Raw genomic sequence first — 13,766 nt, forward strand, 5'->3', positions numbered from 1 at the left:
CAGAAACTTTGAAGTGCATAAAAAAAAACACCTACATACCAAGAAACAGACTACTAGTATTTGATTACGACTGCCAAATTCCTGAATAAGCGTTGTTTATAATTTGACATGAGTTCGTCATAACTTAGTCACCAAGCAATGACTGTATTATATGCCGAGATATTATGATGTATAGTAAGTGAAAAAGATATAAGTAAATGTCAAAAGCCTAGATTGCTTCGATCGCTTCCCGGAATTAACCATTTATCACTTACAGATCTTAATGTTCGAAAGTTTAGAGTACAGTTGAATGATGGTCCTCGTCGATGATTTCTTAGAGTGCAGAAGCTTTTAATATATGTTTCTGTTTTTTCTCACTAAGCACGAGGCAGTTTGGGTTCGGAGCAAATAATGGTTAGCTCGGAGTCAGAATGTTTCCAGTAAAATTGTAAAGTTTCCCAGCGTAATATTAATAAGCTCGTTGAAAAATCTGACTTGGTGATCAGTCTACTAAAACGGCGTGTTCATATTCATACCATATCATCATGCTCTCGTCCCGATATTTAAGTTTTATTTGCCCCAAGTCGTAAAACATTAATTCGTTATCACCGTCCACCAAATGATCAAAAATGTCTGTCTTAAATCGACACATTTTGAATTCCATTATAATTAAAATAAAAAGTCTTTGCTTTTTTATCTCATTTTTTTACAGGGAAGTGTCTGAACTGGTAGTGAGTATTATACAAGCAAGAGACCTTACACCAAACCAATACTCGGGGTCGCTTGATACTTACATCAAAGGAACCATATTACCGAATACATCTACTACATTCCAAACAAAAGTAAGTCCAACAAAGTTTCTCTAACGATTTATCTCAGGGATTGATAGTCCATCAGTAGTGGTATTGACCCAGTGCTGTTAAATAAAAACTAAAAGTTATTAATTGTATGCGTTCAAAGCACTTATCTGGATAAAACCTTCACTTTGAACGCTTACTAAATTATAATCCTGGTACCTTTGATAACTATTTACACCACTGGGCCAATGCCACTGCTGGTGGACGTTTCGTCCCCGAGGGTATCACCAGCCCAGTAGTCAACACTCCGGTGTCGACATGAATATCAATAATGTGGTTATTTTTATAAATTTTCTGTATACAAAACTTTGAACTTTTTGAAAAACTAAAGATTTTCTTATCCCAGTCAAAGATTACCTTAGCCGTATTTGACACAACTTTTTGGAATTTTGGATCCTAAATGCTCTTCAACTTTGTACTTGTTTGGGTTTATAAATATTTTTGATTTGAGCGTCACTGATGAGTCTTATGTAGACGAAACGCGCGTCTGGCGTACTATGTTATAATTCTGGTACCTTTGATAACTATTAGAGTTGAATATTTAAAAGTCAATAATATGTTATTATTATAAATTTGTATTAACGAGACTTAAAGAAATTTCTCAGTATATTTTTATTACACTTAAACATGTATTTACATAAAAAAAAACGATATCCAAAAATGCTTGAAGATGTCTCTCCATATGTACCTTTTATATGAGTTTATGGTCATTTTAATTGGTATGAAACTATTTGTGTATGGTGTGCGACAGGATGAAAAAAAAAGAAAATGCAGGACACGTCTCATACATTTTCCTAAGAAAATCTGTATCATCAAATAAGTACTGATACAAATGTCACCTCTTTCCCTATATTATTTGATTTATTATCTTCTAAAAGATGTAATAACAGTGTAACTTGACTACAAATTTTCAAAAATTGAATGAATTATTTGTACTGTTTATTTTATTTACAGATACAAAAGCATTCTACGGATCCTATTTTTAAGGAGAGATTTCTATTCAACATTGAACCATTCCAGCTAGACAGTAAAATCATTCAGTTTCAAGTTTTTGCAGTGGATAAATATGCCAGACATAAAGTCATTGGTGAATCAGAAATACGTGTAGGTGACGTTGACCTGCGTATACCAATCAAAATGTGGTTAAATTTACGAGATATTGATGACGTAAGTTGATGTGTTAATATCTGGGTTTTGTTATCTATGTAAACATTGTGCATCAAGTTCAATTAAGGTGAGAAACAGCAAATAAAATAGATTACTCATATTGCAAGAATCGATTGTTTTCTTATTTAACAAATATAAAAATGTCGTGTGTTAAAAAGGAGAATATCTGTGTTTTTGTTGAAAGAACTGCATTGGTTTCTGAATACTATGTTAGTCTTTAAATATGTTTAAATGAGGAAAAAATAAGGATCTATTGTGGCAGAGGAAGATCTAGTTTTGGGAAAGGAAACATTATTGTGCGTGACGCTAAAACATGCAGCGGGCGTAGCTTGTATATAAACCAAATACAGAACACATTAATTTGATAAAAATAAAAACACTTATTTTTAATGTTTGGCGTCAAAATCATCACAGGAAATTTCTACCTCATGTTTCCACCATATAAAATCATTGAATTATATTATATTTACCTTAAGTGCTCAATCATCTACTGACTTTTAAAAAACATAATAACTTGAAGCTGAACATAGTCAAAGCATTTCAAGTAATAGATGATCCATTATCTACAGTCGTACAAATTTTATAATTTCTACCTATAACACAATTATCCAAGGTCGAACCAATTTTATAATGTTATTTATAACAGAATTATCCAAGGTCGGACCAATTTTAGAATTTCTAATTATAACACAACTAGCCAAGGGCGATACATCCTCATTTGGATGAAAACGGAAATCTTCGCTGAAGTTCAACGATAATCAGGTCCAAGAAACCCGAATGTCTGGGAACGGTTTTTAAAAAAGCAACGAACAATCGTCATTTATTGTTGGCCTTTACGTGATTGTTTATTAACACATTTGGGTCGATTTTACTGCTGGTGGACGTTTTTCCCCAGGGTGACACTAGCCTAAAAGTCAGCACTTCGGTGTTGACATAAATATTAATAAAATGGTCAATTTACTGTTTGCAAAGGTATGAAGTTTTCGAAATACAAAGATTTTTCTTATCCAAGGCATAGATTACCTTAGCCGTATTTGGTAGAACTTCTTAGAATTTTGGGTCCTCAATGCTCTTCAACTTTATAATTGTTTGGTTTTCGAACCATTGCGATCTGGGTCACTAATGAGTCTTATGTAAACCAAAGGCGCGTTTGGCGTAGCAAACTATATCCTGGTATCTTTCGTAACTATATATATATATAGTCCAGTCAATCTAGCATAATTAGACCCTAACCTGAAAGTAATTGCAACAGAAGATTTTTAAGTTTTAATCTTTAGTATTATACCCCAAATATACACAGAAAAAAGTCCCATAAAATCTAACTTGAGGAAAACTAAAAAAATCACCATTTAAAATTCCTATGGAGATTTGCATTGAAAAGGGAAATAACTCTTGCAAAAAAGGCAGAAATATCAATACAAATTGATACAAAATTATAACCTTACCGCTTCTATTTATCAGAATGTATTGATTCTTGATTTTTTAGAGGTCTTTAGAGTATTACAAACAACTCTATAGGTGTTTTCATATATTTTAACAAGCTATAATCTAGATTTTGTAATTTATAAGTTGACCATTTATTGAATTTTTCAACATGTCAAGGTAAAGAATCTCAAATTTATTAAAAATAATTAAGCATGTGTTCTTCTTTCTGTGGTTTAAAATTTCTTCAGATAAGTAAGTTGCTGAAAAAATATAATATACAAATATAAACAATACCAAATTTTCATATTATTTTTTTAAAATGGTTATAAAGCTTCAAATTTGCAATTTCTTTAAAGAAAAATGTACGAAAAAAATAAAACTACCCATAACACTTCGGTTTTGTACATTTCTTGAGCCGAAAATTACATAATTAAGTCAAATACAAACTTATAACCCCATCAAATTATCATACTATACATAAATTTCCAGAAAAACAACCAAAATCTGACCAAAAAAGACTAACTTTTGCAAGAGTTATCTCCCCTCCCAATGTTAATTTCCATAGGAAATTTAAAATGCTGATTTTGAGTTTTCCTCAAGTTAGATTTTTTGGGACTTTTTTCTTTTTATATAAGGGGCATAATACTATAGATTAGAACTAAAACATTTTCTGTTGCAATTAGTTTGAGGTTAAATCTTAGTTTGACTGGACTAATATGGCAATATCAACAACATATGTCAATTTTTAAGACAACTTAACTGAGCATCTATGTGAGAAATTTGAAGAAATCAAACGATAAGAATAATTTTTATTTAAAAAAAAATGATTTAAAATTCTATACAAAAACAACAAGATTTTGTCCTAAATTTAAAAAATCGAGGTATTCAATATTTCTTTTTCTACATTCGTTCATATTAATGTATAAATGACATTTCACATTTGCGTAATAAAAACAGTACATTTTATAAGATAAAAATATCGTTTAATATTTTTGTATATTTAGATACCAATTAGTTATATTAGAATACTTTATCTTTATTTAGATTCAAAATCAATATATGATAGCTATGGTAGACTGCATTGTTTTTTAATCATATCATAGCATGTGTTCTTATAGATGACAGTTGACATACTTACTTAACATGAGAAAATGATGACATTAAGGCATAAAGTCCCAAAGCTGTCTTAAGTGAGTTTAACGTTAGAAAAGATTGTGATTGTACCATGGAATTATTTTCGTTTCAGAAACCAACAGAGTATGGTGATATTATGTTTTCCTTAAGCTACCTCCCTACGGCAGAAAGACTTACAATTGTAATTGTCAAAGCTAGAACTCTTCGAATGACAGCTGGGAAAGAAGTAGGCGGTAAGAAGCATTTGTGTAATCCCTTCGTGAAATAGTTTTGTGTTTGTCAGAACAAATAGGAAGCGCATCGTCTTCAGTCACATATTTTCTATCTGTAATATAGAAAGTATCGTATCTATAACTTCAAAAATAAATCAACTGTTTTAATTTTCATCAAGAGTTCAATAGTCAGTGATTTGATATAAATACTCCTATTAAATTCTCCGGTGCAGGAAACTTAAAATATTGAGAAACAAAAACTGAAGGTTTCAACTTCCTCAGAACAGTTTTATCTTTTTGACTTTGAATATTTCTTTAGCTTCCCTTAGGTAAAATCCTTAAACGTGTTTGGAAATTCAAATATTGGTTCTTGAGTTCGAGTGCTACTGGTAAAATTTAACGAAGAAAAGGCCTCTTTAGCACGAAAATTATGAAATATATCTTCATTTCTATAATGAAAGCTATTACTTTATTACTTTACATTGGAATAAGTAAACATGTTTATAAATTCATTATTGTGATAACAATTCTTTATTTGTTTCAGACCCTTTTGTCAAGGTTTATTTGATGCAAAATGGCAAGAAAATAAGCAAAAAGAAAACAACAGTCAAACGTGGTGAAAAACATCCCAATTTTAATGAAGCCATGATCTTTTCAGTACCTGCAACTGCCTTGCCGGTATGTATTAGTATTAATTCTGAAATTCTGATATCAAAATTGTTTTACATATAAAAACTGCAATTGAATCTATTAGAAAACGTTTCAGTTTCCCGTACCTAATGTGTTATCTTGTTGCTGACTAACCAAGAAGTAAAAAGAAAATCACAAAAATACTGATCTCTGAGGAAATTCAAAATCAAAAGCTAAAACACATCAAGCAAATGGACAACAATTATCATATTCTTGACTTGGTACATACATTTTCTTCTGTAAATCAATTGATTAAACCAAGTTTTATAGCTAGCTAATCCTCTCAATTTTATGGCAGTCGCAAAAAAATCTATAATATTGAGAATGATGTGTGAACAAAACAAACAGACATAATAAGTAAAATGTCCAAAATCGGGGAACAGCATTCAACAGTATACGTTTACTTTGTCCTGACATTCAAAGATCAATATTATAGATTTGGAAGCTGCTTAAGCCCTAGTCACAGTTTACGTTGGGCATTTTTTTTTCATTTTTGGTATAAATAGTTGTTTCATTAATGCATAGTATCTAAAAATTATTATAAACATACCGAACAATGTGAATTCACAAAAAGGGAAGAAATAAAAACAGAATCGACAAAATCAATCGTTGTTTACCAACAAAACGAGTGAAAAATAACTGTCGTATTAATTAATTCCGACGAAAATGGTTAGTAAGACATGATGACCTAACGTTACTTAGTACATCAATCCTCACCACGCATAACCTCTTTAACCATTGAACACTAAATAATTTCTTTGCTAGTTTATATCTAAATGATAATAACGAAGATAGTCACTTTGTTATCACCACTTTAAAGACAATAAAATTTAGCATAGAAGAAAGAAGCCATAAGAAACGAAAAAATCACCATAGAAAGGACTTATATTGAAGAAATTTCTCATTTGGAAAGGTTATATTCTAGTTATTATGGCCCGTTGAAAAGGTGAATATCCAAAAATTGTCAACACCAGAAGGTGATTTTATTGAGGGCGCAGCCCGAAGTGAAATAACTTTTAAGATTTAGGAAATGCATCGCTTCTAAGGGGGGGCACAATTGTTTATTATACCGAAATATATGGAAGGACATTTTGAATCATTGAAAAAGCACTTACCCTTACTTGAGTCAGTAACAAACACAAGTTGACGGTCAAAAATACATGTCATTTGTGACTTATAATTCTCGTATATACAATCAAGGTAATTTTTTTTTGTAAAATACTGATGGCCCTGAAAAGGACCGTTATTAGAGATATCATCGACACAAGATGCCTGTCTAAAGCATTGTTTCCTTTTCTCTCGGTCAATGGGTTTCCTATAACTTGATCATTTTGTTTATTTTCGTCAGTGACGTAATTTTCAGGGGTCCAAATCAACAAACTAAAAAGGTTATTCGCCGGTGAATAATCGGGTTATTCACCGCTGCTGTTAATGTTAAGGATGATTCGTCCTTTCTTGTAATTAAATGAAAATCAGCTGAATTATTCTATGTCACGTGATAACGTGTTACCCAATAATTATTTTGTAGTATATGTAAGGTATAATAATACTTAATATCTAATCACCCAAATTTCATACTTGGTTCACGACTGAGGCATAATTCTGAGAGGAAAAATACAAGCATCACTTTTTTTTACTTTGAAAATATCTTTATAAAAGAGGGACGAAAGATACCAAAGGGACAGTCAAACTCATAAATTTAAAACAAGCTGACAAAGTCATGTCTAAAAATGAAAAAGACAAACAGAAAAACAATAGTACACATGACACAACATAGAAAACTAAAGAATAAACAACACGAACCCCACCGAAAACTAGGGGTGATCTCAGGTGCTCCGGAAGGGTAAGCAGATCCTGCTCCACATGTTGCACCCGTCGTGTTGCTTATGTGATTACAAATCAGGTAAACAGTCTAATTCGGTAGGTCACATTCATGAATGGGAAGGGGGTTGTAGTTACGACGTAAGGAACATATCCGATATCATTTGTATTACATGCCGGATTTGCAGTTGATTTATTTACATAATAAAACTTACCCGTTATGCTAACTGTGGGCGTTTTGGTAACAGGTTTCTCAAATGAATCGTTTATTTTAAAAGGTAATAGGTTTCTTCAATCTATCGATTATTTCAAAAGGTAATATGTTTCTCCAATCTATCTAATATTTCAAAAGGTATTACATTCCTCCCATGTACCAATTATCGAAGTAGTCAATGAATTTCGTCTTTAATCAAATCATCAGATACCAGACTATCATTAATTCATTGTCAAGATAAATTATAAACCATTATGTTTTATTTTTCCAAGTGATAACGTCCTAATAAAGACACCAGTAGTATAATTATTTTCTAAATTCATAAATCGATTGAGAAAAACAAATCCGGGTAACAAACTGAAACTGCAGATAACACATCAAATATAACAAAAGAACAACGACAAATCAGAAACTTTAAAATGCAATACACAGAAACGAACTATAAGGTAAGAACTGCCATTGTCCTAACTTGTAACATGACATTTCAAGAAAAAAATGTGGGCTGAACCTGGTTTTGGGGTTAGCGAAACCTCGCGCTTTAATGGCAATGTTAAATATAACACTAGTATAACAGCATTACATGATAGGACTACAGTACAAATAAAGAACACTCAGGACATTACAATAGGACATTTCGACATGCTTATGATAGAAAAGGTACCAGGCTTATGAATTTATACACCATACGTGCATGCAAACTCAAATAAAAACATTGTTCCCTTCAACCTCCAATTTTATTTCGTTCTTTCTCATTACACAATATTTTTTATGGTTTCGTTTAATCATTTAGCGCGCATATAATGTTAAGAGTTAATGTATGCATATGGATCCGGTTACTCCACAATTGAGTTCTGTCAATCTGTCGCATGCAAAAGTTGCACATTTCAACCATGTTCAAATATATGATAATTTTCATAAATTTCCTGTTACAAAACTATTGCAGGAATAGATTACTAGTATAAATCCGTATTTGGCACAACTTTTTGAAATTTTGAGTCCACAATGCTCTTCAACTTTGTACTTTTTTGGCTTTATAACTATTTCGATCTGAGCGTCACTGGTGAGTCTTATGTTTACGAATCGAACGTATAGCGTACTTAATGATAATCCTGGTATCTTGAATAACTATTTTTCGATCACAACTATGTTGTGGAAATATTGCGAGTTGCAGTATTGTGCTCCAGTGAGCGTAATCATGTTGCTGAAAATTGCTGGTTGATTTAAGGAATCGAAGATAATGTGAATAATCTGCTTGGAAATATATCTTTGACGATTTCTTATCATAACCTTGGTAGTTTACATGTGTTCTATATTGGATTCGCTTTGATCACCAATGGCCATCGCAAGTCCGAGGGCAGCAACCAAATTCTCAGACTGCTGCATACAAGTATAAAAACCTCAAAATGATTGCTGATATAACCCTATCATTTATATGCTGTATTATATTTAACGCTATGTGTTCATTTGCGTACAAACCTAATATGTTTTATTGAGACTTATTGAGAAATCAGTATTTGTTATTGGATCTATCTCTTATTTTAGACGGTGCAGCTTAGAATAACTGTTGCAGAACATTTGCCAGAGAATAAAACGCCATCTTTAGGCCATGTCATCGTTGGTGCTAACACTTCCGGTACAGAACTTTCACACTGGAACCAAATGATGTCGAGTTTGCGCAAGCCAGTGGCAATGTGGCATTATTTGCGAAAGTGAAAAAAACACTCTACAAAGCAAGATAGACAATCCGGGTGCTTGTTAATTTACCATTTCTGTACATGTATCGATTATTGTTTGTAATAGAAACTGAGTTGGCCAACACAGAAAAAAAGTCCCATATTTTATTTCATCTTATGTCACCAATTTTAAAATTCATTATCGGATTAGAAAGAAACATGTAACGTTTTGAATGGTAATAATGTATATATGCTGAAAATTTTTAATTTAGATTTACACTTTATTTTAGCACAATTTTTAATGATATTATAGATTTATTTTTATTATAAACTGCTCACCATTTTATGTTGTGATCCTTTAATGTTAGGTTATCAGGCTGTTGTCTTGTATGATCTGTGATTTACATATATTTTAAGATAATAAATAAACCATGCTTGTTTAAGTTTACTCTTTTATTGTTCATTCTATAAAATGTTTACTTTTCAATTTATTTAAAATGAATAAATAATATACCCCAAAACAGACATGCATTTTATTTTTACTTTTTCTATTTGTACTTGTCTTAAATGTGCGTAAATTATATTACCACCTCTACGCCGACATCTCTGCTAGAGGACTGTACAACTTGCTCAGTAGCTAATTGATCGGTTTAGTACGAATATTAATATCTAAAATTCAAAACTAAGGAATGAATCGCCGTAACGCATTCCTTGTGCGGATTCGACTTTACTCTTAGAACATTTAAGTTTCATGAGTCTTTCGATGTTTGTTTTATGTTTTGCGCCCAAGCGCCACTTTAGAGACATAAGTTGTCAAATGTACATAAGCTACAATAACAGTAGTACCGTTGATATGACTAAGATTGAAGACATCTTCCATTTTGTATTAGGCAATCTCGTCTGTATTATCTGTTGAATTACCAATATGTAAATGGTCATAAACTAGAAATCATTTTAACAATGTAAGATTTTCATGAATATATTATCTCATTAAACAAAATAATTCTGATTATCAAAATCTTGCCATCAGGAAATTATCTTAGTTGAAATAAATTCTTGGCTGAGAGATTTGTATACATACTTCGAACTATGTAATGATTTTCTTTTATAATCTGGAGTTGGTATTTATGTACCCGGAACAAATGCAAATCAAAACTGTAAATGAGATACATAACTAATAAGAAAAGATTAGTTTTTAATTTAAATAACTGCAGTTAATAATTTAGTTTAATCTTGTTTCTGTTGCTGCATCAGACCATTCATTATATGTCTTTATTTTCAAGTTTACTTGGATGCATACGTAATCATGGTAATCTTTCAAAGCGGTGATTATGTAATTAGATAAAGGCTTTCAATATTATAAATTCAACTTTCTTTTCATTTCAAGTCGTTTATGCAATACAATACAATACAATATTTTATTAATGTCTCACCTTTTACAAAGCAATACATAACACATTGATTAAAACAAATTACACATATGTAAAAGCCATTCATATAGAATTATGAGAGACGATTATTTACAAATTCGAAACAAATTTCACACCCCTTAAAACATTAAATATATATATATACTAAAAAAAATAAAATAAAAAAAAAATTAAAAAAAAAATTAAAAAAATTAAGAATATTAAAAATAAAAAAATAAAAAACAAGCAAATACAAAACTATCTACATGTATATAAAAATCTACGTCTCCTATCTAAAATGTCTCTGCAGGTTTTGGCACACAAACGTATATTGTTAACACCACCTAGAATCACAGATAGCTTATCTTGACTAGAAAAATTATCAAAACCATCAATATTTAAAGTATTAAAACAACTGTCCCTAATATCATCATACATATGCATGAGATACATAGAACCTTTTTAAAAAGAAAATAATACGAACAATTGTGTCTAGAATTCAATTCATGTCTGCCATATCAAATTCAAAGTGAAAGTAACAGCATTAAGATCGACTCGATGTAAATATCTATTTACAATTTGCATTGATGTATGCTTTTCATTCATTTCTAAAAGAACAACCTTCTATGATTAGACAATATCTAAGTGGGCGACAAATACCTTTCTTTCTTATATCTATCAAATAGAAAAGAGTGATGTCAAAAGGATCTGAAAACAAATCAAATAAACAGGAAAGACAACCCTCTTCTGTCCTGTCTGTAGTATCAGCTGAATTTATACCAAGTTGTAAGTTGTAAATGGTCATCAACTAGAAATCATTTTAACAATGTAAAATTATCAGGAATATTGTTATCTTTTTAAACAAAATGATGCTGACTATTGAAATCCGGCATCAGGAAATAATCCTAGTTGAAATAAAATCTTGGCTTAAGGATGCATGAGTACTGAATTCGTACTAGGTTGATTATGTAATAATATTAAGTCATTCACTTTTATGGTGTAAGGATTCTTTTTATAATAGGTCACCTATATTATGCCTTATTGATACAGAATCCCTTTTCAAACAAATATTACAAAACAGGTGTGTTTAGTATACAAGTCATGTCTGTCATCCTAAATAGATGATACCTGTATGGATAAAAAAAATCAACCAGTACTTGCTTTGATAAGTTGTTTATTGAATTAAAAATTAATTTGGTTAATTCCTGAACGACAAAATGAAAGTCGTCTATCCAACATTGTGTAATAATATATCAATAGTTTAAGAGAAAAAAAGGTTGATTGACTCATAAGCAGTTAAGCGAACAAAAAGTGTTTTATCTATCTAGAACCAGAATATCTGAGCGGCAAAAGTGAAAAAAATCAATATCGAATATGCCATCCATTTCGTCATTCGTATCAACATATCAAAATTTAAAAAAGCCTGTCGTACTCAGCCAATCTGATAACTGGATTTTCCCTTCAAAAATGTAAATTATATGTTTAAGAATGTGTCATCAAAAAACGATATAGAAATAACAGATTTAAATTTGATAGCAAAGTATAATTTCTCTCTTTTAATGATGTAAATATGTGGTAGTATGGACTTTAAAAAAATATATTCACGTAGGCCAAAAAGGTGTGTGATATATCATTTTAGTACGGAAGCACTAAATACTGATGATGCCCTATGCACAGATTGCAAAATATACAAATAGGAAAGCGTTCGTATATTCATGTACGAAGTAATTTCACAGGATAGTTTGGTTAATGAAAAATGTTTGCTTAATGACAATGTTTGAATAATGGTAATACAGCTTCTTTGAAAAGGAGGGATAAAAATCATTAGAGAAACAGCTTCCACAAATGTAACAAGTGTACTACGATATTTCTCCACTCGAGACAGTTAAATTTTAATTTTTAAAGCGCGAGACTTGCCGACTTTTTTAAATAATTAAAATTTAACTGTTGAAAGTGGAGAAATATCGTAATACACGAGTTACAAATGTGGAATCTGTTTCTCTAATGATTTTTATCCCTCCTTTTCAAAGATTGAGGAAAGTGGTGTACTTTTGATGAGATGTCATCGGGCATAGTCGCCTTTTTTCATGACGTCACAATAAGAAAATTCAGTAGAAAACAAGAAAATTTAACGTCACAATTTAAATTTAACCATTCGTTTGCCGAGAACAGATTTTTCACTAGTGAGGAGAAATTTTTATCACACCGGTCAGGAAATGTGAAAACAGCACAACAATTAGAGAAATAGAGTCACTACATCAGCTTGATGATATATATATTTTTTTCACCCTGAAAATTTATGACAATCGAGTCATACAAGATTCAATGAAAGACATATGATTCACTTTTGCTTAGTGCAATAAATCGTCAAAATGCATGAAGTCATCAACGAAAAAATCTTAGTTTAAAACAATTTTTACGTTCAAATATTATATTGCAATACAATAAAAGGGTTATTGCATGAATATTGGGGAATATTGTCCCTCGTAGAACGTATATTGCACTCGCAAGTTCGTGCAATATAAAATTCTACTCGAGAAAATATTCCCCAATATTCATGCAGTAACCCTATAATATAAACAATATATAAACTCTTCTATGTTACACTCTCGCGAAATGAAACGGGATCATAATGTGTCCTGTTGTCGGTTTGAATTCTCGTTGCCATATATTCTGCATCTCCTTTCAACTTTACTTGGCCTCTTTTTTCTTCTTCTTTTTTTTCAAGTGCCACCGGTGACTCTAGACGAAACGCACGTCTGGCGTACAAATTTTAAATCTTTTAAATAAAATATCTATGATGCGTTTATTAATTCATAAACGTGAACTTTTCTTTTCTTTTCTTTCCCTTTTTTTTTTTTTTTTTTTTTTTAGATATATGAAAGTGCCACTGGTAACTCTAGACGAAACGCACGTCTGGCGTACAACTTGTTAACCTTTTAAATAAAATATCTATAATGAGTTTATTCATTCATAAACGTCAACTTTTCATGTATGTGCTCATGTATACCCAGAGGTGAATTTTAAAATATTTATATGCTTTTATTTATTCGGTTATCATCTATTTATAGTGGATGTAGTAGAGCGTCTAACCTCCCCCTTGTTAACAAATGAAAAAGTCTGGGGGGTTATTACATGATGATGCCATTATAGTACCATTAATATACGGTCACTACATCACACCA

General features: G+C 31.1%; 1 protein-coding gene across 1 annotated transcript in view; it reads left to right on the forward strand.

The window, feature by feature from the left end:
• LOC134688242 (synaptotagmin-12-like) overlaps positions 1–9,678 on the forward strand; it is a 49,709-nt gene extending 40,031 nt beyond the window's left edge. The window contains exons 5-9 of the mRNA XM_063548744.1: positions 692–821; positions 1,791–2,003; positions 4,675–4,795; positions 5,319–5,452; positions 9,042–9,678. Of these exons, the coding sequence (XP_063404814.1) occupies positions 692–821; positions 1,791–2,003; positions 4,675–4,795; positions 5,319–5,452; positions 9,042–9,212 (769 nt within the window). The 3' untranslated portion in view covers positions 9,213–9,678. The remainder of the gene's footprint in view (positions 1–691; positions 822–1,790; positions 2,004–4,674; positions 4,796–5,318; positions 5,453–9,041) is intronic.
• The last annotated feature ends 4,088 nt before the right edge of the window (positions 9,679–13,766 follow it).

This window comes from Mytilus trossulus, chromosome 10 (genome assembly GCF_036588685.1).
Source record: "Mytilus trossulus isolate FHL-02 chromosome 10, PNRI_Mtr1.1.1.hap1, whole genome shotgun sequence".
Classification (NCBI taxonomy): Eukaryota; Metazoa; Mollusca; class Bivalvia; order Mytilida; family Mytilidae; genus Mytilus; species Mytilus trossulus.